This window comes from Gopherus flavomarginatus, chromosome 2 (genome assembly GCF_025201925.1).
Source record: "Gopherus flavomarginatus isolate rGopFla2 chromosome 2, rGopFla2.mat.asm, whole genome shotgun sequence".
NCBI lineage: Eukaryota > Metazoa > Chordata > Testudines > Testudinidae > Gopherus > Gopherus flavomarginatus.
Genome location: NC_066618.1, coordinates 246,748,461 through 246,773,052, shown reverse-complemented (window position 1 = coordinate 246,773,052; position 24,592 = coordinate 246,748,461). Strand labels below are relative to the sequence as shown.

Genomic DNA, 24,592 nt, shown 5'->3' with positions numbered 1-24,592 from the left:
GTTAAATAACTGCATTGATTTATTTTGTTTAGAAGAATCCACCCTCAACATTACAGGATTCTGAAGACTATCCACCTTCAAGATCACCATCATTTTCTATAGTTTCAGAGTTATCTGCCAATGATAGTGTTTCAGTCACATCACGTATGTCACATAGTCACAGTATATCACCAGTAGCAAAATCTCCATCATCCAGAAACAACCATAGATAAGTTTGTGATAAGAGCCAGCAGATTACAGAAAGAGGTAATTGATGAAAAAATTGCCTAGTTTATTTATTCAACAAACTCTCCTTTCCATATGATTGAGAACCTACAATTCATTAACTCGGTTCAGTCATTAAGACCAGGATATAATCCACCCAACAGAGCAGATGTCACAGGCAAATTGCTGGATAAAGTGTATGAAAGAGAAACTGAGCAGTGTGCAAAAGGTCTAGAGGGTGAAATTATTAACCTGAGTCTTGATGGGTGGAGCAATGTCCACAATGATCCTGTTGTATGTGCCTGTGTGACAACAGAAGACGGGAATGTCTTCCTTACAGGAACAATTGATACATCAGGAAACGCACACACAGCAGAATACTCACAAGAAGCAGCAATAAAAGCCATAAAGTGTGGAAAAAAATTCAAATGTCTAGCATGCAGCTTGGTCACAGACAATGCTGCAAATGTATCCAAGAAGAGAAGAAATTATTTAGAAGAGAGTCCCAAGCTAATAACATATGGTTGTAATGCTCATTTGATGTACCTCCTAACCAAAGACTTCAGTGTTCCAGAAATACAGGCTAATGTTGTTGAAATTGCAAAATACTTCCGTAACAACCACTTTGCAGCAGCTGCTCTGAAAAAAGTGGGAGGAACCAAACTAACTCTCCCACAAGACATGTAATAGAACTCAGTAGCGGACTGTTTCGAGCACTATAGCAAGAACTGGCCTAATCTGATGACAGTTTGTGAACAAAATTGTGAAAAAATAGATGGCACTGTCACAGCCAAAGTTCTCAACATTGGGCTTAAGAGAAATGTTGAACATATGCTGAGTATCCTGAAGCCTATTTCTGTATTCTTGAAGAAAATGCAGGGAAATAGCTGTTTTATTGCTGATGCTGTTGAATTTGGAAGGAACTGAGTGAAATGTTAAAAAGAGAAATATGCAGTGATAGAGTTAAATTACAAGCATTAAAAAAAAAATGGGACAAACACTATGTCCAGCTTATTTTCTTGCATATATTCTCAATACTCGATACCAGGGTCAAACCTTAACTGCTGAAGAGGAGGAGTTGGCTATGACATGGACATCCAGCAATCATCCCTCCATAATGCCAACTACAATGAACTTCAGAGCTAAGGGTGAACCATTCAAGAAATATATGTTTGCTGATGATGTTTTAAAGAAAGTCACACCAGTGAACTCGTGGAATTCACTTAACCACTTGGATTCAGAAATTGTTGAAGTGATAATCTCACTTTTAACAGTAGTAGTTTCTTTTTCCAGTGTAGAAAGAATATTTTCTTCCTTTGGACCAATTCATTCCAAACTGAGAAATTGTTTGGGACCTGAAAAAGCAGGAAAGTTTATTCTTCTTTTCCAGATTATGAACAAACAGGAAAATGAAGGTGAGGACAACTGAGTTAGCTGCAGAAGCCAATATTTTAAGATTCTCATGTTGACCCTGATGACATAGTTGATTTAATTTTAGTTGTTTTTAAGAAGTATTTAATTTAACTATTTTAGTTAAAAACAATTTTAACAAAAACAAACCTGATTTTAAAAAACTTGAATGTTTAACTAAATTTAAAAATTTATATGCTTGCTTTGTTAAAATATAATCTGTTTGCTGTTGAAGAAAAAAAATCCAGAGAACAAAACATTGTTTTAGTTAAATAAAACAATTTAAATGTCTGTCGGGTGATGTTCTCCTCCTAATACACCATGGCAAGAAAATCCTCAAAATATTAATGATTAACTTGTTGAATTGGAGATAGTTCACCTCTCCACGACTTCATAAATATCTGCTAAATGATATAACCAAACAATCATTCATTGTCTGATATAGCTGTAAAACTAATCTGAAAAGTTTTCAAAATAAATAAAGGTTTTTCTGAGGAAGGAGCAACTGAATTTCCTTGAAAATTCAGCAACAGTCTAAAGCCAGGACGAATTTCCTAAGAATTGCGGCCATTAGCAAAGGAGAGCCCATCAGGGACTAACTGGAAAAAGTACATGCCTGTTGGAACCCTAAGAGAGGCCAAGTGCAGTGCTTTGGCACGGTACTCAGTAGCTGTCAAAATATAGGTATGCCAAGGCCTGTACTCTACGTCGTCCATGGTAACTAAAAGCTAACGCAACCAGTTACATAAACTTGTTTATAAAAGTTAGCCAAATTCAGAAACAGAAAGACTGAATAGTTCCAAACAAAAAGGTCTACTTATACCACACAAAGAAGAGAATGGAATCAGAAATTAAGGGACCAAAATTGGTTTGCTAGAAATTAGTTGTAACTGGTGGACAAGATAATGGGGCAATGGGTTATTGCACCTATCGCTCCCTTTTATGGGTCTTTTAAAAAGGCTTCAAAAGGAGGATCAAACAGGTCAGAGGACAGCAGGACAAAAAGGAATCAGCTGTTCCATCATGGTTGTCACCCTTACATCTTCTGGGATCCCAGGCGCCACTGTGACACTGTTCAGCCTTCGATCTCCTGATCCTGAGACCAGAGCCAGAGAGAGAGGAGGAAACCGATTACGTCACCACTTCTAACAGCATGGGTGAAGTCCTAAACATCAGCTGGGATATCAAACTTTGGTTCCTGCTAGTACTCCCTCCCTCATGGGTCCTTTTTCTTCCCCTCCCTATTTCCCCTCTTTCCTATCCATCTCTTTATTGCCTTCTGTTTAATAAGAGCCTGGTTTAGCTGGTCAAGAGTGTTTCTTTCAGAAGTGCTGTGAGCCCCGTGACCAATGAGGCAGCTAAAAGGAATGTGGTGATGCTGATACAATTTTGCCAACGTCTCGGGGTGGCTGATTGGACTGTGCCTGTGTTTCTGCAGCAGCAAGGTTGAAAGTAAGCATCAGCACCAAAGTCAGAAGCTGCATTTTCTATCTTTTTCTCCCTCCTTGTGTATGTGTCGTTTAGTCTGAAAGGAAGCAGGATTGGACTTGGGCTGGAGATGCTGTTACTGTTAATCTCAATTAACTTGTTCTCTTCTCCTCAAAAAGGATATTACCATCTTAAATACCATCTAAAAGATTGTCAAATAGGGGGGTTTCCTTTATTAAAAAACTCTCTGAAGGAAAAGAAAAAAAGTGATACATTAAAACGAAAGCCTTACTTCTTACTGTACATTTCAAATGCTTGAAATGTCTTTCCTTCTTTGTTTTATCTTTAATCAAAGGTTACGAAGATTTTTAATGGAGTGTTTTCAATGGGACTTAGCAGGCTGAGGTCTCTGTGCGGGAACCCTCAAACCTTGTTTAACAGTTTAGCGTTGTACAGTGGCAGGGTCATGTTAGCACCTTTGACTCTCTGGGCCCACTTACTCCATCAAAATTAACATAACAGGGGCCTGCAAGAAGGCAGAGATCATAATTCTGACATGAGAAACTATAGAATTGTTTGCTGTTTTTCTTAATAAATATCCTGCCTGTTTGTATCTTATTGCCAAGTGCAGATTATTCACTTCTTATTCACCACTGCTGCTTGTCACGATGACTTGCATTCCTTGACTGTTTACTTTCAGTTTATAACTGTCTCTAGCCCGCAAGAGTGAACAGCTTCACAGTAAATGGGCTATAAATAGCAATTTTGCAAAGACCACTTAGCAAATCAATTTCCAGATGTCTATTTCTGAGACAAAAGTTGAAGGGTGACAGAAGCAGCTTCTCCTGGATGACCAGGGTTTGTTTGTTTTTTTAAACTAAACCCGTGCATGACAAGAAGTGATCTTGCCACAAGTGGGTTTTAGTAATTTAGCAGGTTTGGGTGAGCAGCATAGGACGCACAAAAAGAGTATCTGGTTAGGGTCCCTCTAGTAATGGACTGAGTGGTCAGCTAAGAAACTGGTCTCAAGTTGAGGGTCCTCTCTGAAGTCCTCAGGACAAAAAGAAGCCAGCGTAGTAATTGTCTATGCTGGGCTTCAGTGAGAGCATTTTCTTCCCTTAACGAGAACTGTCCTGCAGGCTTTGTGGCATGACACAAGTTGTGGTAGGGAACAGTGGCAGTGTTGTTTCAAAAGCTGCTCTGGTGCTGTCCCCACCACACATCAGCAAAGTGAAGGGCTGGCTCACAAAGGAAGCACAATAGTGATCCTGAAGGAGAGTAAGCCGATGTTCAGGTGCTAAATCCACTTTACTGAAATCCCCATTGTTCCCCCAATCTCTTATGCAACAAAGCATGAGACTGTTAAGCCAATGGCTACCAGAGCAGGTGAGGAGCTGCTGAAACTCACTGGTATGGAGGCAAGGGGGAGGACTTGGCAAAACCTACCCCAAGCATTGCACTCAATTCCAAAAACACAGAATTCCTAGGGGAGACTTTTTTAAAGACTCATTTCCCCAGGGAAAAGAATCTTTTGCAAGTTACTCACTCAGGCAGCATCAAATTCACATTATGCAGAGCACCCATCCATGGCGTATGCACAACTTACGTCCTCAAAACAGGGTTCCAGTAGATCTAAATGGTGCATAGGCCTCTGTGGCCCCTTGTAGTGGGGTGGTCCCACTCTGGCCCTGAAGGGGTTAAAGCAGCCCTGGAGAGGGCTGTGGCTGGTAAAGCTAGGCTGATTGGGGGAAGCAGCCACAGCCGGGGCTACGCTCCAATCAAGCCACATCAGGCTACACCCCAATCAGGCCTATAAGAGGGCTGAGGGCCAGGGGCTGTATAGGCCGCTCTCTCGTCTTTGAGAGAGGAAGACTTGGCTGCCTGGGAAGAGGAGGGTACCTAGGGTGAAGCAGTGCTGGGGAAGGGCAGAGGGAGCTGGGGAGCTCCAGCCTAGCAAGGCCCCAGGCTGCAGGCCAAGCTAAGGGCCCACAAAAGGGTACTAGGGCTGCAGACGGGCAGCCCAGATATAGGCAGAGACAGCTGGTCCAATCCCCTTGCCGATGAGTAGTGGTTTTTAGACTGCAGTCTGCCCCAGGGAGTGGGGGCTAGACAATGACTGGCAGTAGCCACTTAAGTGAGGTGGGGATGGGGGTTGGGGACTCCCCTGGGTGGGGAGACCCAGATTGTGGGTTGCTGCTAGGGGGCAGAACCCTGATGTAAAGGGCACTGGGGTCCAGGAAGCACATGGGGGCCAGTGGCAGGCAAGACACTGGCCTGCAGAGGGTGCTCCAGAGTCTGGAAGAACTAATTTCCAGTACGACCAGCAGGAGGCACCGCGCCAGTGAGTCGTCACCCCACCACACCCCTCTATACAGGAATGAGTTTCACCCAGAGTACAGAAGAGGAAGTATCTGCTTTTCTCTGCAGCAAAAATGGAACTGAGGAGGGTGTGTTGGGGCCAGAAAAAAATGCCAATTGGAGCAGCTTTAAAATTAGGGCAGTGTGGGGGGAATGAAGATGAAAAGAGGAACTCTGTCTCAATTCAGCTGGACTGGACAAAAAAATCCTATGAATTACAGCTTCTGTTCACATCACAAACACAAGGAAAATATAGATACTTACATTTACAACACAGACATCACAGTGATTGGTTATGTTTTAAAATAACTCCTTTATATTATCAGAAAAAAGGCAAAAAGAAGACTAAAAGCTCTATATAAACTGATCATACTCGATAGTAGGTATATAAATATGAAGATACCCCTTCTCAGTTAGACAGAACTTTACATCTTCCAAGAGTTGTACAAACACTAATTAAAATTCAGGATAAAATTTTCAAAAGTCCGTAGTGATTTAGGAGAGTAAGTAACATTTTCAAAATGGATTGAGGCTCCCAGGTGTCCTCATTCTCAATACAATTCATGAACATGCTTTTGAAAGTTTTACTTGCAGTGTTTCAGCTGTCTCTCAACTCACAAAAGAAGACAGTAGCTGGTTCAAATGTTAGGAGCGGGCATTACACATGGACCAAGTGTAAGTGTATTTCCTGTGCGCCTTGGGAATTCAAAAATATATATGATTCAAACACAGTACTAAATGAAGCAATGCTAGGCTACTTTTTGAGACAACTTACACTTGACAATACAGAAACATACAAGAGAATGTTTTATCCAGCAAATCTGCTTTATTGTTAACAAGTGGCAAGATTGTAGAGGGTAAGCGCTTTACAAATTAAATTTGCAAATTAAAATGGAATTGACATTTGAGAATTCAAACTTCACATAGCAAATAAGTGATCAAGAAACTCAAGCCACCTAATAGAAATCGGACTCTTTATAGTGACAAATATGACAGTATTCAATATATTAAAGTGCCAGGCATAAACAATGACAGATCAAGTAATGACACCTCTAATAATATCAGATACAATAATGAACCATTTATATAAAAAGGAAAACATTGGCATAAAAATAAATAAATGGGTGCTTTGCCTTATGAAGATGCATATAAAAGACACACAGGATCAGCGCTTAAAGGAGGACAAGCACACGCAAATTCCACTAGACGCAGAGCAGCTGTTGAGTGCTCAGCATTGGATCATGCGCAAATCCCACACTATTTCTGCCAAAAGCCCACACCAGAAATGGTGTACAGACTGCTGTTATTCTATAACTATATTTGCATTAGTGGTTTTGAACTGAATGAAACTTCAAAATACATCTGATTAAGTCTCAAGGGCTATTATTTACATGGGGGAAAATACTTTTCGATTAGTATGTATCAAATGAAGAATGTTCATATTTGTAAATGGAAAATTTGTAAAGTTTTTCAATTGCTTGGACATATTTAATGGCTCTATTTAGTGCCCATGACATGGTAACATGTTTGCACTTTAACAATAAAAAAAAAAACCTTAACTTTTTCATCTGGAAATATGTACCAGCGAACCCCCATATTGTACATCTAGGAAGAAAGTCTCAAGGAACTAAGTGAGTGCTAACTTACTAACCACCACTAATAATTTCCTACCAAATATTATTTTTACAACATGGATAAAGTGAGGCCACGATTTAACCTTACTAGTGGGTTAAAAAGAAACTAACACACCACAGGCGAATCTGGTTTTAATCAACTGTGCTTATCAAAATGCAATAGAACTCTTTACTCCATTATGTTTTGAATTTAAAAAAGATACATACCCACAGATTAATAATAAATGAGTCTTGAAAAATTCTATTCACTCACTCGCCTCAGGCAAGTAATTCTTTTTTGGGCAAGCAAGTAAAATTCACTCAATTTCATTAACCATCATTTCATGTACATTTATTTTCAGTGTTTGACACAGTTGCAAGCACAAAACCTTGTTCTCATTTAAGTTTCACTGCTTAGCAAAAACAATACAAGTAAGTAGGAAAATAGCCCCTTTTCTAGCAACACAATTTTTCCAGTAATGATTTCAGAAAGCTTCTACCAGGAGTGTTTTATTCTTCATACAATACAGAATCAATGTGACTGATAACTAACATTTCTAGGAGATTTTTATAGCATTCAGACAATATTATTTGATTTCATGTTCAGTAGACTAGTCATGCGGGATGCCAGCACGCAGCATTTAAGCTACTGCAGAGAGATACTGTTCTGCTATTTCCATCAGGAAAAAATAGTTTTTACCTATTCCTCCCTGGCCACCACTGCACCATCACAATACTGAGCCACTTCCTCTCAGTAACAGACACCCTCCATGATGTTCTAACATTGCGGCTGTTGCTGAAATGCACTTTGCAGTCAGCACTCTGTTTCCCTCACTCGCTGTAGCACGTGCAATGGAAGACTGATTATTAGATGCACTGTAGGAGCAGATTCAGTGCTAGAGCACCATGGAGAGCTCCTAACATCAAGCTCGGTCTCATTACTGGGCAACAAACCTTAAAGATTGAGAGATTTTCAAATCTACCAAGGGAAATGTAATGGGGAATTCAAAGCTCCGCCTCAAAGTTCAATTTTTAATGAAAAATGTGAGAGAGAATGAGGGAGAAACGGACAGGCAGAGGGGAAGGCAAGGCACTAAGTCTGGTGTCTGCTTTCTGGGGCACAGAAATGTTTTTCATGGCCCTAGTTCTAGGTGCTGGTGGTCTAAATCCTAAAAAGAGGCAGCACTCAACACCTTCAGGACAGGGAACATGGCGTGGCAGCCAAGATGGCATGTAGGGCCAAACCCACGGAAAAAAAACACAGAAATTGGGCTTGTTTTTGGTTTAATTGGCTTGTGAGCTGCTTGTTGGTTAGTTTTTGGTTTATATCTTGTTGCATGTTGGGCTTGCAGCTTGCTGCTTCTTTTTCTTGATTGGCTCCCGGCAAGCAGGAGTAAAGGAGGGCAAGCAGGGGAAAAGGGGTGAGAGAGTCAGCAGTGTACAGTGGGCCCACCCCAGTCCCAGACTGCACACTGGGAGGATCTAGTCACATAGAATGTTGGGGTTCTTAGGGACTGGCCTGTTTTGAAATGGGATTAGCTTGATTTCTGGCTTATTGTGAGGGTGCTTATTTACCAGGTGAAAGTTGGCAACTGTGGGACCTACCATTAACCTTCACCTCAGAGCTGGCTCTTCATGCAAGAACCCTCCACTGATTCCCTCCTACAGAATAAGAGAACCTTTGCAAGAGAACTAATAGCACAATATATATGGTAGATAATACAAGTTGTCAAAGTCCTGGAGGTGAAAGTAATACTGTAACCATGTAATTACACCAAAAAAATTATTCAGAGATTTTTAAAATGTACAGTTAGTGCGTGTCGTTATTCAGCAGTTTTGGGGTTCATAATCCATCTCTAGTGTTCTTCCCATTTTAATTAAAAATGATTAGCTTAGCTTTATTAATTTAATTCTGGATAATAACTTTTGAAGAGTTCACACAGAACATATGCTTTATACATATTCTTAGAGAGATGTACACTGAGCTTTCAAGATCTTCACTAATCTTCCTTCAATTACCATGCTTATTTCTTGCTTTTTATATGACACTTAACTATGTTCCTTATGTTTTATCTGCAATGAGTATTGTGAAAACCATTCCATTTTTGTTAGCTAACAAACATTTGGATGGAAAGGCAGCAGTCAGTGCTGCTACAGTATGCAATGCAGTTCTCTGTAGATAGCACTAGATACATGAAAAATCTAACCCATTAGATAATAAAAACATTTTGATAAACAAACCTTAACATACTGAATACAGCCTCAGTATGCAGTAACAAACTGGATAATCAAAATTTTTGTTAGTGTTTTCATGTCTTTATTATAGACGATTCAAACGTGCACATTATTAAATGTTACATTTTGTCAATAATCTAGGTTTAAATTTACTGAGTTGTAATACTGAATTAAACTTTAGACTAAAACACACAAAATTTCAATTAAAAGAAAATAAATGGTGCATAACTCTAGGATAATTTTCTAAAACCTGACTTTGAAGCACTGCATTACACAACAGCTCAGAGAGCAGTGAATATAAATCCATGTATTGTATGTATTGAATTGGGAAACCTGGCATTTATGGTTTCAAAGGACAGGCTTTCATAATTTTGTAAATAATTCCTTCACTCCTTTCATTATTCACAATTAAATCCTTGTAAGTGTGAAACTAATCTGTTTCCTTACAATATAAACGGAAAGTTTAGTACGCACACATTGCTGTTATTACAGCTTTGCTCATGATGAGTGCTGGGCTGCTACCATTTATTTTTTTAAAAACTGATAACATTTAATTTGCCAACATATATAAGAACAGAAACTAAATCAGACACTGGGCCTATGAACCTTAAGCGTCCCTTGGCTGAGCCCATATTTGGCTCATTCTTAAATTCCTTGGGCACTTCACACCAGAGCAGACGGCCCACAGAAGGACAACAGACACCCTAATGTGATTCTGGAGCACATTTTCCCTGGGGTTTATGTCCACAAGGGATGCAGAATTGTAATTCCCATATGTATATATGAAACTGCCAAAAGGACATTCTATTCACTTTAATTTCTAGCACCCAAATTCAGTTAAAGTCCATCAAGTCTACCTATTATACAACATCACATTTAATAGTTATCTACCCTTACATACTAAACATGGGCAGCTCAGTGGCTATATTGGAGAATTAGAAAAGATGTCAATATATCTGGTAAAGGGACAATTCCTAGAAGCATTTAATTTCTCAGAAAGATTACAAAACAATTCTGTACCACTGAACTTGGTCATCCTAAAATAGCAATGATATTTTAGGGCCCACAAAACGACAGCATCAAATCCCTAAAGATATCCATAAAAATTGGAGAAGAGTATCCACAAAATGGATATGAAATGTATTTTGTTTGTAACTGGCCCCCTTATCTGTATTCTCCAAAAATATGATTACTACTTTTGGATTACATTAATTGAAAATATTGCAACGTCATACCATATGTGGCAAAAAGCTTCAATATAACACCTTAACAAAAATCATACACATAGTATACTAGTGTCAGCAATGAATTAAAAACAACAACTTTGGACAAGTCAGCACAGTTAATTTGGGAAAGGCACAATTAGATTCTTTCAGATTGTTTTTCCCTGGGAAACCAAAATAGTTTAAAACACTTTAAAGCAACATCACATAACAGAAACATTTAAATTAAGACACAGACTAAGAAACTCAGCTTTTGCCTGGTTATTTAAACTGCCCCCTCTAGTTATCATATTACAAAAATTAAACAGCTAAGGTGCCTGATCCTGCTTTCCTGGAAGTCTATGTGAGTTTTGCTATTGACTTCAATGGCTGCAGTACACCGCCCAGGAGAACACAGAAATTGCAGACAGAATAATTAAATATTCATACTATTCCATGAAGCATAATTGCTCCATAAAACATATGGCTGTGCCTTTGCACATGGATAAGAATAAAGGCAGTGAGGACTTCTATCAAAACTTACAGTACCAGTTTCATATAACTATATGGACCTCTATCATGTTAGATACATTATAAGGACTGTTTAAAAAATGGATGTACAGATTATATTTTCATCATCTATGATAATCATCCATTAAAGCCATCAACTGGAAATTCTCAATAAATATCCAAGAAACTTTTTTTTAAAAATTTTGGAGTGAATTATTTTGTCTTTCCTTCTGGAGAAAGAGGAGGGAAGTGAAGAGAGCAGGAACTTGCAGACACCTCTGGAAGGAGAGATGGGAGCTGTTGGATAAGATGCATGTGGACGGTTGTGGAAAGGAAAGCATGTCATTATGAAAAACATAGCTTTTAAAAAAAACGCCTGGTGCCATACTGCTGGCTGTAAATATGTAATAACCTTCACTGGTTCTTATTCAATTCCTATTATTCTTTACATAGGTGAACACTACTTTCACACAGCACTTCAGTCCATTTGCTTTAGCAAATCTTTCAGAAGCAGTGCCAGAAAATAACCATGGAAGCTCATTAGAATACTATGGTTTAATCTCTTTAACCAAAAACAATCTTTCAGTATTTTAATTAGAAAGTTATAGGAGCTGCTCATGCAGTTTTCATATTTCCTTAAAAGACAGTTTCTTAGTTAGTGTCCCATAAGTATCTGATTCCTCCTCAGAAGCATTTTTTAGCCCAAATATTTCATAACTAGAATATTTTACATACTAGGGTTCTATAAAAAGATCCATTTCTATTTGCTAAGTTGCCAAACACACCACTACTTAGTTTAAAATACTTTCCAACAGAGATTAGAGTCTCCTTGAATGGCACAGTTTTAGGTACCTGTTATTTTTATATACAGTATATATATTTATACATAAATATCTATGCAAACAAAAGGATTGCACTCAGTAAATTACTACAACATGGTATTTCAGGATGTTTGCAGCATGAAATCTAACAGGAAGGAGTGCTCCAGCATTCCATGCTGAAATATGCAACTGAAGCTCTGGGTTTCTTTCTTTTTGTTTTGTTTTTTGTCTGCTTGCTTTCTTTGCCTTTATGAATGCATTCACACAACCATTCTTCGAATTCCACATTCACAGCAGAACTTTGCCCATTCCACAGGGTACCTGGTTCCACATTCATGGCAAAATTTTGATAACTGTACGGGTGAATTTTCATCACTGCTTTTTGTACTTCCTCCATTGACTGAGTCTCCACTATCATACCCAATTTTACCATCAGACCTGAAAATTCAGATAACAATAATGTTCATAATATAATTTAAACCAGTGCAATTTGGTATAAGTATCCATTCTAATCCTTTGCAAAGAATTACAATTTAAGAACTGACAAATATATACTTTAAAGAAGGGATCGGCAACCTTTGGCCTGCGGCCCGCCACCTTGGAGGGTCGGGCCAGTTTGTTTAGCTGACGTGTCCGCAGGTTAGGCCGATCATGGCTCCCACTGGCCGCGGTTCACTGCACCAGGCCAATAGGGGCGGTGGAAAGCGGCAGCCAGCACATCCCTCAGCCCGCGCCGCTTCCAGCCACCCCCATTGGCTTGGAGAGGCGAACGGCGGCCAGCGGGAGCCACGATCGGCCGAACCTGCGGACACATCAGGTAAACAAACCGGCCCAGCCCAGCCCGTCAGGGTGCTTACTTTGGCGGGCTGCAGGCCAAAGGTTGCCAATCCCTGCTTTAAAGTTTGTGCCATGAAAGGGATAATCAGCTTACCTACTTGAAATATCATATCGTACACCCTTTCCAAAATGCTCCCTACTTTGAAACGAAAAGAGAGATGCTAAAGGAAACTAACAACAGAATCTTAGAAGCAGGAAGAAACATTCACGTCACAAGTTAGTTCAACTAGAAATTCTATCACTGACATATCAAAGGTTTTGTTGTAAAGTAATCCTAAATATATCTTTAACAAATGAAAGTATATAGTCAAAGAAATATTAGCACTGTATGGCACTGAGAACCTCGGAAAAATCACACCAGCCATATCACCCTCAGATCATGTGGAGTTAGAACTATAAACTCCCTATTTTCTCTTCTTCAGCTAGCAGTAACTGACTTACATGTAGGTTGAAAGAGCCATTCTCACAACCTTTTCACAAGTGTATTGAAACTTCTAGTGCTCAGCCTTACACACTTGGATGGGTGAAATTTTACTTTTACACTAAGCTATAACACTAAATATGCCAAATCTACAGTCATAGCACTAAAATTGTTAAATCTATCAAAGAATATTGAAGTAAGAGGTTTCCATAACTGTCCGTGTACCACCCTTCTCATCATTTCCCTAAAATGTTCCTATTTACTTACAAGATTACAAAGTTAAAAACTACCTGCTTGAATAACTTTCTGCATTATAGATTTTCCTTTTGTTTGCCAGAGCACCTGTGCCCACGTTTTTTGCCATACTTGGAGGGGTTGATATTCGAGATTTCACAGTGGGTCTGGAAGAGAGTAGATAGTCAGTGAATTAAATAAACAGTTTCAACAAACCACCCGGGCACAACATTGCCAATACTTTGTAGAACCTCATTAATCCCACCAATGACAGAGTGAAGAGCCGTAGCATGATTAGCAAGGTCTGAGGACCACAGAGTGCCCAGAACCTGGACCAGTGATGGTAACACTGCAACCCTTTTGGTTAATGGTGGAGAAGCATTTCACTCCTACTCCCAACCTTTTGTTCTGCATCACACTAGAATAGAGCAAATGCACTCTCTATTGATTGCTCATGGGACAGAACATTTCCACCTCTTTGCAGCCAGGCTATAAGTGACTTTATGGCTCTGTTAGGACTGCTAGAAGAGTGAAAAACAACTGACTGGTGGCCTTAAAGAGGTGGAAGAATCTTTAGGCAGATGGATGCTTTGATCTCCTTCACACTCAATTCTTAGGTGAGTCATGGCCACTGCCTTCTTTTTCCCATAATACTGAACCCAGCCACGGCAGCCATTGGAGGTGGCTGTTACTCCCCTGCTTATGAAGGATGGTGATGCCCTCATGGTCCAGTCTCTTCCTCCTAAGCATGGGGATGGGGGAATAACTTTATCCAACAGGGTAGCAGCACCCATCTTTTATGGTTTGGTAAATCCTTAGTTCAATACTGCAGCAATACAGACGCAGAAGCTCTCTCAAGAATCCCCACACAGAAGAATGGAAGTTGGGTGGTGATACCCAGCTAAAGGATTGCTCTGTCCCAATCAAATCTCTAGACAGTTGCCCAATTTGAAGAAATGGAGAAATATCAGAGCACTGACAAGTGCGCTATCCCTGAGCAGGGATAGTAAGGATGTTATCCCTGAGTAGCATTGCCACCATCAAGAGGAACGAGGAGGAAGCACCCTTCACTACGAGTGATTAAAGATAAGTTCTGTTGTCTTGTTCCAAAAATTTACCACACACTGGATAGTGTGTTGAAGAATGTATTTTTTTTTTTTTAATTTACCTTCATCAGTAATAGCCAAGGGTAGATTAAGGCAGGATTCTTGACCCCTGTGATCTGGACCCAGTGGCCTGAACACTGCTGTGAAAAACCCAAAGTGAGGGGAGCGGTCTAATAATTAAGCACACAAGTATGCCACCCACGTACGCCAGCGAGTAATTTGGCCCATAGCCCCAGCTCACAGATTGACTTTGTGACATCAGGCTGGTCGCAAACTTTCTCCTTTATTTCTCCTGTCTGCTTTCCTACCTACTTACCAACAGCATTGTAAGGATTACTTTACAAAAGCATTGTGGAATCAAAGCGCCACAATATAAGTGCAAATTACTCTCAAAAAGTTAGTTAAAAGTACATTATTAAGGTTGCAAAATCAAGCATTCAACATTTTGGAAATGCCAGAATTGTTTGCCTGGGCGACCTTAATTCAGTCTCCCTGTGCATGTACATTATTATACAGTCTTTAATTACATTATCAGATACTGTTTTTTCCCACGGGGTCCCTGCCTCATTCAGTGCATGAGTGAGGAACTTATGAGCAACTATTTATCATTCAGTGTGCCCACAGGCCTCATTTATTGTCCACTATTCAAATCCTGCTCTGAAAACAGAATTATGTATTTCTTCATGGGCTTGTCTACTGTGCTCATCATTATAGTATGAGTGCTTCATAAATATTAAAAGAATATATTTCCACAACACAACTCTGAGATGACAAGGAATTATTATCCCCATTTTCCAGATAAGGAACTTGACTCACAGAGACATTAAGGTAAACAATATCCCCTAATTTTGGGTGCCCAATTTGAGACACCTAGGACCTGATTGTTCAAAGCACAGTTCTCATGGACTTCAGTTGCAGCAGTGAGTGCTCAGCACTTTTTAAAATCAAGACTCAGGTTGTGAAGTCAGGGACCTAGGAAATGATGAACATTCAATTAGTGATCACGTGCAAAAAGTCTGGCTTAAGTGACTTGCCCAGCACCACACAGGAACTCTGTGGCAAAAGCAAAGATACAATCCAGTTCTCCAGGGCAACATTTAACTGTCTCGATAAGACCCTCCTTTCTCATCCTGCTATCCCCTGCCTCATTCACTACACATCTTCTACTCTGGATGCCTTAGAAGAGCAGAGGCCGCTGCCTGGGGTTCTCTGCATTGTGTCCTCTCTGGCTCTTTCATTGTAATCTTTGACCTCACTCTGACTCTTGTTTCTTCCAGTTGTTGTCCCCAGAAATCTGCTGCAGCCTGGGTCTAGTGGTTCCTCCCTCTTACCTGAGGGGGCAGGCCTTTAGTTCTGGGCAGGCCTATACCCACTTGCCCTAGTACTACAAATAACACTGCTCTACAGCCAAAATGCTTCTGAAATAAATGTAGTCCAACTTTACTGATTCTGGGTCACTGAGAACGAAAATGATGCTTAAAATTGTTGATTGGCTCTAGTTTTCAAGATATGCTATTGGGTCAGTATATACGACCCTTGACTTGGGAATGGCGAAGGATAAGTGAGTTATAAAGGGAAGGGATCTCAATTTAAACCAGAAATGACTAAAATACATCTTTGACTGGATCTATGAATAAATCTGTGACTGGGTTTGGACAGTACTTGCTTTTTAGGCAAAACAATGAATGATGCAATCTGAAGCTGGTATTGTGTCATACATGATATGAATTGCATCATGTTATTCCTAGAAGTCATGGATGATGCAATCATAACAAAGCTTACATCACTCTGCTGAACAAATTGCCCTACATCAGCTCTAGAAATCATATAGTATCGTGCTCTCTTATTTGTCAGTGTTTGATTTTGCAAAGGGACACATTTCTGTCTAGCCAAAGTGAGCAGAGATGCCTCGTACTTGTGTGAACAGTGCAGATAACTTCTGCTATGTTTGTGGTGAAGTGACTTTTGCATCACAAAAGCGCAGTATAAGCACTATGGTTAAGAAAGCCTATCACCTTTATTTTGGCTGCAAAATTGGAGATCAGGACAAGAGGTGGGCCCCACACATATGCTGCAACACTTGTGCAACAAATCTTCGCCAGTGGTTGAACAGGAAAAGGAAATCTATGCCTTTTGCAGTGCCAATGATTTGGAGAGAGCCAAAAGATCATAGCAGCAATTGTTACTTCTGCATGGTGCCTCCAGTTGGGAAAGGTGTATCGAAGAAGAAGAAGTGGACTGTGCATTATCCAAACATTCCATCAGCTATACGCTCAGTACCCCACGGAGAAGGACTGCCGGTTCCTGATGCACCAGAATCACTCTCACTTGAGTCAGACGAGGAAGAGGAAGAGGATGAAACTTCTGGTCCTGAACCATCAATGTCACAGGACTCACATATTCTCCCATCCTCCTTCTCTGAACCACACCTCATAACACAAGGTGAATTGAATGACTTGTCAGGGATTTGGAACTACCCAAGAGTAAGGCAGAGCTGTTGGGCTCCAGACTACAGCAGTGGAATCTCCTGGCAGGCTATCAGGACAAATGGAGTCCATCAATGCTTGCAGACTATTGCTGGACAGTGACAAGAGATGCTCCATTTAATGAATACAAGAGACAAGTCAAGAAGCGCCGAGTAGACACTGAATAGGACTAAACTATGTACATAATAGTTTTTTGCCTTTTGTTTCATAATAAATTTGATTTATAGAACCCTTTTGCTGATTTTTAAAGTGTTACATGAACAGGACAGGTGAAATATTATCATGTAAAGCAACCATAAACACATGAAAAGACCTAGATTTACAATTTATGATTAAAACTCTACTATCTACACAATATACATAGACATAAAATGTAAAAACTTAAATATCTTAGAAACAGTAGCCAATCAGTTGTTTTAATTGTCATATTTGAATTCAGCACATCAAAATACATAATAAATATCACATTTTATCTCTAAAGCAGACGACTTCTCAAAAATCCTACAGACCACAGCATTCTTTAACATGCAACCCTGATTCATCCCCAGAGCAGGTCCTTCTGTGAGCTGAATGAGGTCAGGGTCTTGCGGAAAAAATATTATTCAATCATACAATTAAAGATTGCATACTAATGCATATGCACAAGGGGGGCAAATTAAAATTACAAAGGCAACCTTAATTCTGGCATTTCTTAACTTTTGAGTGCCTGACTTTGCAACAACAATTATGTCTTTTAATGTATTTTTTGTGCACAATTTCCTAGACTTTTAAAACAGCAAACCAGAAAATGAAATTTCATCAGGCGGCATGTCAAGGTACCTCTCCCACTCTGAACTTTAGGGTACAGATGTGTGGACCTGCATGGACACTTCTAAGCTTAATTACTAGCTTAGAACTGGTAACACTGCCACCATCCAGAAATGTCAGTATCTGGAACACTTCTTGTCCCCCCAAAACCTTCCCTTCCCTGGGCAGCCTTGAGAGGTTTTTTCACCAAGTTCCTGGTGAACACCGATCCAACCCCTTGGATCTTAACACAAGGAGAATTTAACCATCCCCCACTCCTTTCCCCCACCAATTCCTGGTGAGTCCAGATCCAATCCCCTTGGATCTTAAAACAAGGAAAAATCAATCAGGTTCTTAAAAAGAAAGCTTTTAATTAAAGAAAGAAAGGTAAAAATCATCTCTGTAAAATCAGGATGGAAAATACTTTACAGGGTAATCAGATTCATACAGCCCAGAGGAACCCCCTCTAACCTTAGGTTCAAAGGTACAGCAAACAGAGGTAAAATCCTCTTAGCAAAAAGGAACATTTACAAGTTGAGAAAACAAAAATAAGACTAACACGCCTTGCCTGGCTGTTACTTACAAGTTTGAAACACGAGAGACCGATTCAGAAAGATTTGGAGAGCCTGGATTGAAGTCTGGTCCCTCTTAGTCCCAAGAGCGAACAACACCCAAAAACAAAGAGCACAAACAAAAGATTTCCCTCCACCAAAATTTGAAAGTATCTTGTCCCCCCACTGGTCCTCTGGTTAGGTGTCAGCCGGGTTTACTGAGCTTCTTAACCCTTTACAGGTAAAAGAAACATTAACCCATAACTATCTGTTTATGACACGGCATCATACTGACACCCACATTGTTCATCAACAGGGTTAGAATCTGTAGATCCACTGCTCTAATGGGCACAGACTATACTGCCTATTCCCCCCAAGTCTGTCGTCTTCTGTCCTATACAAGCCAACCTTGCATAGTCCTGTTTCTACCTTCCCCTCAGCTCCTTGTCTCAGTCCTGTTTTCTTTCCTCACCCATTCCCACTCTCTATTCAGGCTTATCCCTGTTTCAGTCTCCTTGCACAGCCAGTCCTAGATCCATCCCCTCCTTGCCTAGTCAGTCTCAGTTCTCCTTTCCTGGCTCCTCATCCTGTCTGTATCTTTTCTCCTCATGACCATTGGCTCCCAGTTCTAGTCTCCATCCCCAGACCACTCATGCTGTCTACCTATTCTCTTTGTCCAGCCAGTCCAAGGTTTCCCCCTCACAACCTAGCTTCTTGCCAGTTTTGTCTCCCCTTTCCCAATCCCCTCACACCCTGGTTCTCCTTGCCCAGTCAGTCCCAGTTTTCCACCCAGCACATCATCCAATCTTGTTGCTCTCCACTCACCCCAGCCCAACTAACTGGCTCCCAGTCCCCAGCTGTCTCCTTCAATGGCTCCCAGTGTCCTTGTTCAGTATTCCCCTACCTTCCAAGCTCCAAGTCTCCTTACTCAACCTCAACCAGTTCCGTACACACAGCTCCTAGCCTCAACCTCTCTTCCAACCAGTTCTAATCTCCCCTCCATGCCACAGCTCCCAATCCAAGTGGAGTCAGTTGGTCAGTGAGGATGGAATCTTTGGAAATTTTTGCTCTTATACAATTCTGCACTGAGCATGTGCAAACTGTGATTTTTTTTTCTATACCTTCTAACTTGGTCAAATTTGGACACATTTTTAATAGGGATGTCCAAAAGCACATCACTATCACAAAGGCCATCCCCTGCCAGATTTCCAGTCCTTGTTCCAAAGCATGGAGACAGTGGAGTTTTTCTAAGAAAAGGTTGCCAAAAAAAATTTTAAAGGTCAAAATGTGATTTTCTCTAACATCATTCTCTGAAATAGCTGAACAGTTTTGGCTGAAGTTAAACAAAAAAAGTGCGGCCTGAGGCACACACTTCTAAAGGAAGATTTCATCCCAAATGGTTAACTTTGGCAAAATTATAACTAACTGAAAACAGGGGGCTTATAATGGGAACTGTTGGGCAACCATGATTATAGCCAGTGCACTAGGAGTTTAAAATTTATGGAGCCCACTTTTGCTACTAAAGTTCTTCAAATTACATTATCTGCTTGGGTAGCTGACTGGACATAATCACAACAGCGACATTTCTACATATGGTTGGAATATTCATAGTCGGACAATAAAAACTCTTATAGTGGCAGTGTTTGTCTAGATGCCAAGCTCTCAAAAGCAGCTCTCCAGTAAGAACAGTCGATCGTTATCCTATGACTACAAAGGTAAATGTGTAGGTCAAAAATTAGTGTCAGTGGTAGGACTCCTGGGACTGCCAAAAAGTCCATACTTTCCACACCAGCAGTTCTCTTCCAGGTCACATCCTCCTTGTTGATACAAGGCATGTTCATTCAAGCATGTTCACTGTACAAATTACTAGCACTTGATTTTTCAAACTTGCATGCTTAATATTAGGCATCTAAATAAATTTTTTTAAAGTGTTCTGGTTTCCAGAGGTGCTGAGCACTTTACAGCTCCAGCTGAAGCCAACAGAAGATGTAGATGCTGTGCATCTCAGGAAAAAAGGCCACTGTGTTTTCCTATTGGTACCTAACTTTAGACACTCAAGTCTGAATATTTTAGTCTGAATAGTCTTCTGGAAATGTTTTAGTTTACATTTAAAAAAAAAAATTAAAACAGCATCTGAGAACAATTAATGTAGGAAAACTGTTTTTATTATTTGAAAGCATACCCTTAATAAGTCATATTCATTTCTTGTGTATTTTCCCAACGTGTCACCATTTGTAACTAACTCTTCATTAAAATGTATCTTAAAATATTACAGATAAAATGTTTGCCATTTAAAAATCAGCATTTGCCCAGTTACCTCAAAGTGATATCTAGGATGCTGCATCTATTTTCTATTCAAAAGATATATGAAATATAGAATATTTCTCTACCAGGTTGAAGCAATGGTATGTGTGTCAGCTTTTAATAGCTATTGAAAGCTAAATGCAATCAATAAGCTATCTTGTTGTAATGCCTTATCTATGTGATATGCCTATGATTGTGGGGTTTTTTTGTTCTCTATGTTTAAATGCTTGCAATATAACTGCTTTGTACTAGCACTATAAACATGAAATAAGAGTAAATATAATAAACTGGAGTCAACGAAGGAAGAAATGACGGTGGAAAAGGTCTTCAAATACAAACATTATATTCTGTTTTCTGTCCTACCACAAAACATTGTATCCAATACGAAAGTTATACTCATATAGAATAATGTGTCAAGTTACATATTAATTTCCTCCTTCCCACAAGACACTGGTTTTGGTCTATCAAGACATTCACAGTGACACAGAAAAGGGGGCAGCAAGTCTGTTACAATGTCATTAGGTAACAACTTCATTAGGAAGCTTTGCATATTTCAAAAGTCATAAGATGCTTTTAATATTCCAACCCTTTTTGGGGAACATATCTGAAAAATAGATAAAATCACACAGATTTGCAATACTTACTTGTTAATGGGCAACAACTCATTTGGTCTTTTGACGGTACTGTCTGCTTTTGCATCACTGTCATACAACCTTTGCACATCTCTTCCAGTTCGCAGTGGTGGGCCTAACTTGTCCGTCTTACTATTAAAATATATAAAGGTGTACCCATAAGGAGTTGGCTAGTTTTCTATTTATATTATTGCAAGTATTTCAAACATGTCACAATTAAACATTTCTCTTCCTCATCAGAACTCTATTAACTTTTTGAAACTGAATTATTCTTATCTGGGACAGTCAGATCTCCAACTTTTAGTGAACACATTAACTTCAGGAAGTCATTTACAATCCTGGTCTTCCAAAAGGCACTTCCTTCACAAGTATCAGAGAGTTTTCTGGGACTAGCATCTCCAACAGTCATGCAGATTATTAAAATTAGGTTCTCTCAAATTATGTTATTTAATGATTGACAATCTCACAATAAACTGGGTAGACTGTAACATTATAAAGTAAAATTCATCATGGCAATGAAGCAGACCAAAGAGTTCATAGGCAGAACTCATACAAACTTAACTAAGGGCTTGTCTACCAAAACATTTAGTTTGTAGCAAACGGGAGCATGAATCTATTCCATATTCACCTGCTGCTCACTAACTATCTATGTGAACCCTGCTGCCATGCACAAACAGTTCCTTAGTGTGCTTTGATCTACACTGCTTTGAAACAGGAATAGATCAAAGCACTCCAAGGAACTGTTAGTGAGCAACAGTTAGTATGCAGCTGGCTACTGCGGGGTAGATTCACACTCCAGCTTGCTGCGAACCAAACATTTGTGTAGACAAACCCTTGGATAAGAAGGTGAGAAGGGATGAGGAAAATGCTATCTTCTTCCAGTCAAAGGTTACCTGTAAAGGGAGAAGTGGTCTGTTCTTCCTCTTCCTTTCCAGAAGTTCCTGAACATGACATTAAAACAATGCAATATGCCTTCTATTCTCCTCCTTCTCACAGTGTCATGCAAACCTGGAGCCCATCATCCCAAGAGGAATAAGGTCTCCTGCCTTCCCATCCAAAGTGTTAGAGATTCAAATAGAGGAGAACTAGCCCTGAGAAAACAGGCATTATGTATCTCCTAAACTTCAGCTATAGAAGTAAAAGACTGGGGAAAAATAAAAACTGAAAATAACCTCTTAGTAAAGAAGTTGCTACATTCTCTGTCTATAATAAGCCCTTCCCTCCAAATGTCATCACTGGAAAGCCTGAGAAGGCAAAAGCACTTAATTTCCAAAATCCCATGGGGGAAAGAGAAGGAGAGTTTTATTTTTGTTATATGCCAAAAAAGACTCAGCAAACGCCGTAAGATTTTTAAAAATAAAAGTTCATGGCCATTGAAATGTAATTTTAGTATTGACTTCATAGCCTCTTAATTCATCAACATACCCTCAGCTTTGCTCTGGCTTTTAATAACCCACGAAAATTAGTTATTTACCTTGTATATCTATCTCTCTAACATGAATATTATTCTTCAATCATTTCTACAGTATCATCATCTTAAAGATGCTGAATTAATGAGGTTTGCAAGATACTAAAGAAGTGCAGTAAGGCTCTTCACAGCTCTTGAAACTCACATTACCTTAACAGAGTGTCAGTAGAAAAGGCTATACAATAAATAACACGATCAACAATACTAAATACAGTTGCCATGGCAATATAGCTGACCTTAAAAATCCAAGCTGATTGAGCCCTTTAATTTCTTGGTGGGAATCTGAAGTCAGTACAGTCAGAAAGATGATGTTTGGAGGTGTGGAACTGATCAGGAAGTGTATGCATTTAAGCCAGCGGCTCAAATTTTTTTTTACTGGTGACCCCTTTCACATAGCAAATCTCTGAGTGCGACTCCCCTTATAAATTAAAAACACTTTTTAATATATTTAACACCATTATAACTGCTGGAGGCAAAGCAGGGTTTGGGGTGGAGGTTGACAGCTCGCGACCCCCCGTGTAATGACCTCATGACCCCCTGATGGGTCCCAATCCCCAGTTTGAGAACTCTTGGTTTAAGCAGTCTTCAACAGAGAATTAAAGCTGTGTAAGAATTGTGTATAAATGTATTTTACAGACAAACTAAAATAGCTGGCAGAAACAAAGGGATTTTAAAAGACTGTGGCAGAACTGCTTGTGAAGGCATTTCTGGGACTGGATAGGTCTTCAGAATGAGCATACAGTAAACTTTAGCAACAACAAACAGCATTATTGTCAATGTAAGGCATAACCTCCAAAAGACCAGCCTTTTACCATTATAAAATGGAAATGCAAAATAGAGCTAATCAGATATTTTTGATAACGCTTTTTTTGTCAGCAAATGCCAATTTGACAACAGTGAAAGCCTTTGCTGAAAATGATCAATTTGAAGAATTTCCCAATCTGAAAAATATTTGGAAAAAATGTTTAAGTTGTTGAAATGTCCTGTTTGGACATTTTCTAAATGAAAAAGTTTAATTTCTCAGGTAGAAACAAATTTTGGTTTCAAAATATAAGTGAATGCAAAAATGTAAAAACAATAAAAAAGAAACAAGATTTAAATCAACATTAAATGTTTCAAAATTATCTAAATGAGATGTTTCTACTGATCGTATCAGAAATTGCAGGGGGGGGGAAGAGCAAGAGAGGGTTGGTTCATGACTATTACTGAGATTTTAATCCTTTGTACTGATTTGGGATGTGAAAAATATTTGAAGTTTCAAAAATTCTCATGGGATGGGAAAATTGTTTCCCACCCAGCTCTAATTTTATGTACATAATAAACTTTAATCCTATCACCATTTCATTTTGCAACCCCGGCTCACAAATCCAGTAAAAGTTTTTTGTGCAGTAGAATAAGCTGATCACTGTCTGGCCACCTACACGTCTGGTATCATGTCTTGCCATGCAAGATTTAGCATTTTTGAGCCCTGAGGTGGAATAAAACTCTGGAACCAATGGTATTTGCTCTACTGGAGATCTGAGTATTCCAGGCATCTTACCAGGAATCTCCTCCTCCCTAAAATGAAGAAATTGACATAATACACCATTATTTAGAGCTCCTTCCCAGTGTGCACTGGAACTAACTCGTGGCCTCATTAGCCTGATTCACTATCCAAATACGAACCTGTCTACTGCTTAGTTAAGGTTAACTGGATTGGCAGGCAGTGATCGATCCAGCGAGGATCAATTTATCGCATCTAGTCTAGATGCGCTAAATCGATCTCCGAGCGCTCTCCCATCGACTCCTGTACTCCATGAGTAGGGGGGAGGGTTAGCTCAGTGGTTTGAGCATTGGCCTGCTAAACCCAGGGTTGTGAATTCAATCCTTGAGGGGGCCACTTAGGGATCTGGGGCAAAAATCAGTACTTGGTCCTGCTAGGGAAGGCAGGGGCTGGACTCGATGACCTTTCAAGGTCCCTTCCAGTTCTAGGAGATATACCTATCT

The 24,592-nt window shown here is 39.7% G+C and overlaps 2 protein-coding genes across 5 annotated transcripts in view; both read right to left on the bottom strand.

The window, feature by feature from the left end:
• Positions 1-24,592, bottom strand: part of LOC127045143 (uncharacterized) — a 1,042,790-nt gene that overhangs the window by 915,924 nt on the left and 102,274 nt on the right. The window lies entirely within an intron of this gene.
• ZC2HC1A (zinc finger C2HC-type containing 1A) overlaps positions 1-24,592 on the bottom strand; it is a 572,961-nt gene that overhangs the window by 497,650 nt on the left and 50,719 nt on the right. For 2 of the 4 annotated variants that reach the window (XM_050941133.1, XM_050941131.1), the window contains exons 8-10: positions 21,151-21,270; positions 13,330-13,440; positions 6,207-12,219 (exon numbers count right to left, since the gene is read on the bottom strand). In XM_050941133.1, coding sequence (XP_050797090.1) covers positions 12,042-12,219; positions 13,330-13,440; positions 21,151-21,270 — 409 coding nt within the window. In that variant the 3' untranslated portion in view covers positions 6,207-12,041. Of the gene's footprint in view, positions 1-6,206; positions 12,220-13,329; positions 13,441-21,150; positions 21,271-24,592 lie in introns of those variants that run through there. The other 2 variants (XR_007772650.1, XM_050941134.1) reach the window with 2 other exon arrangements.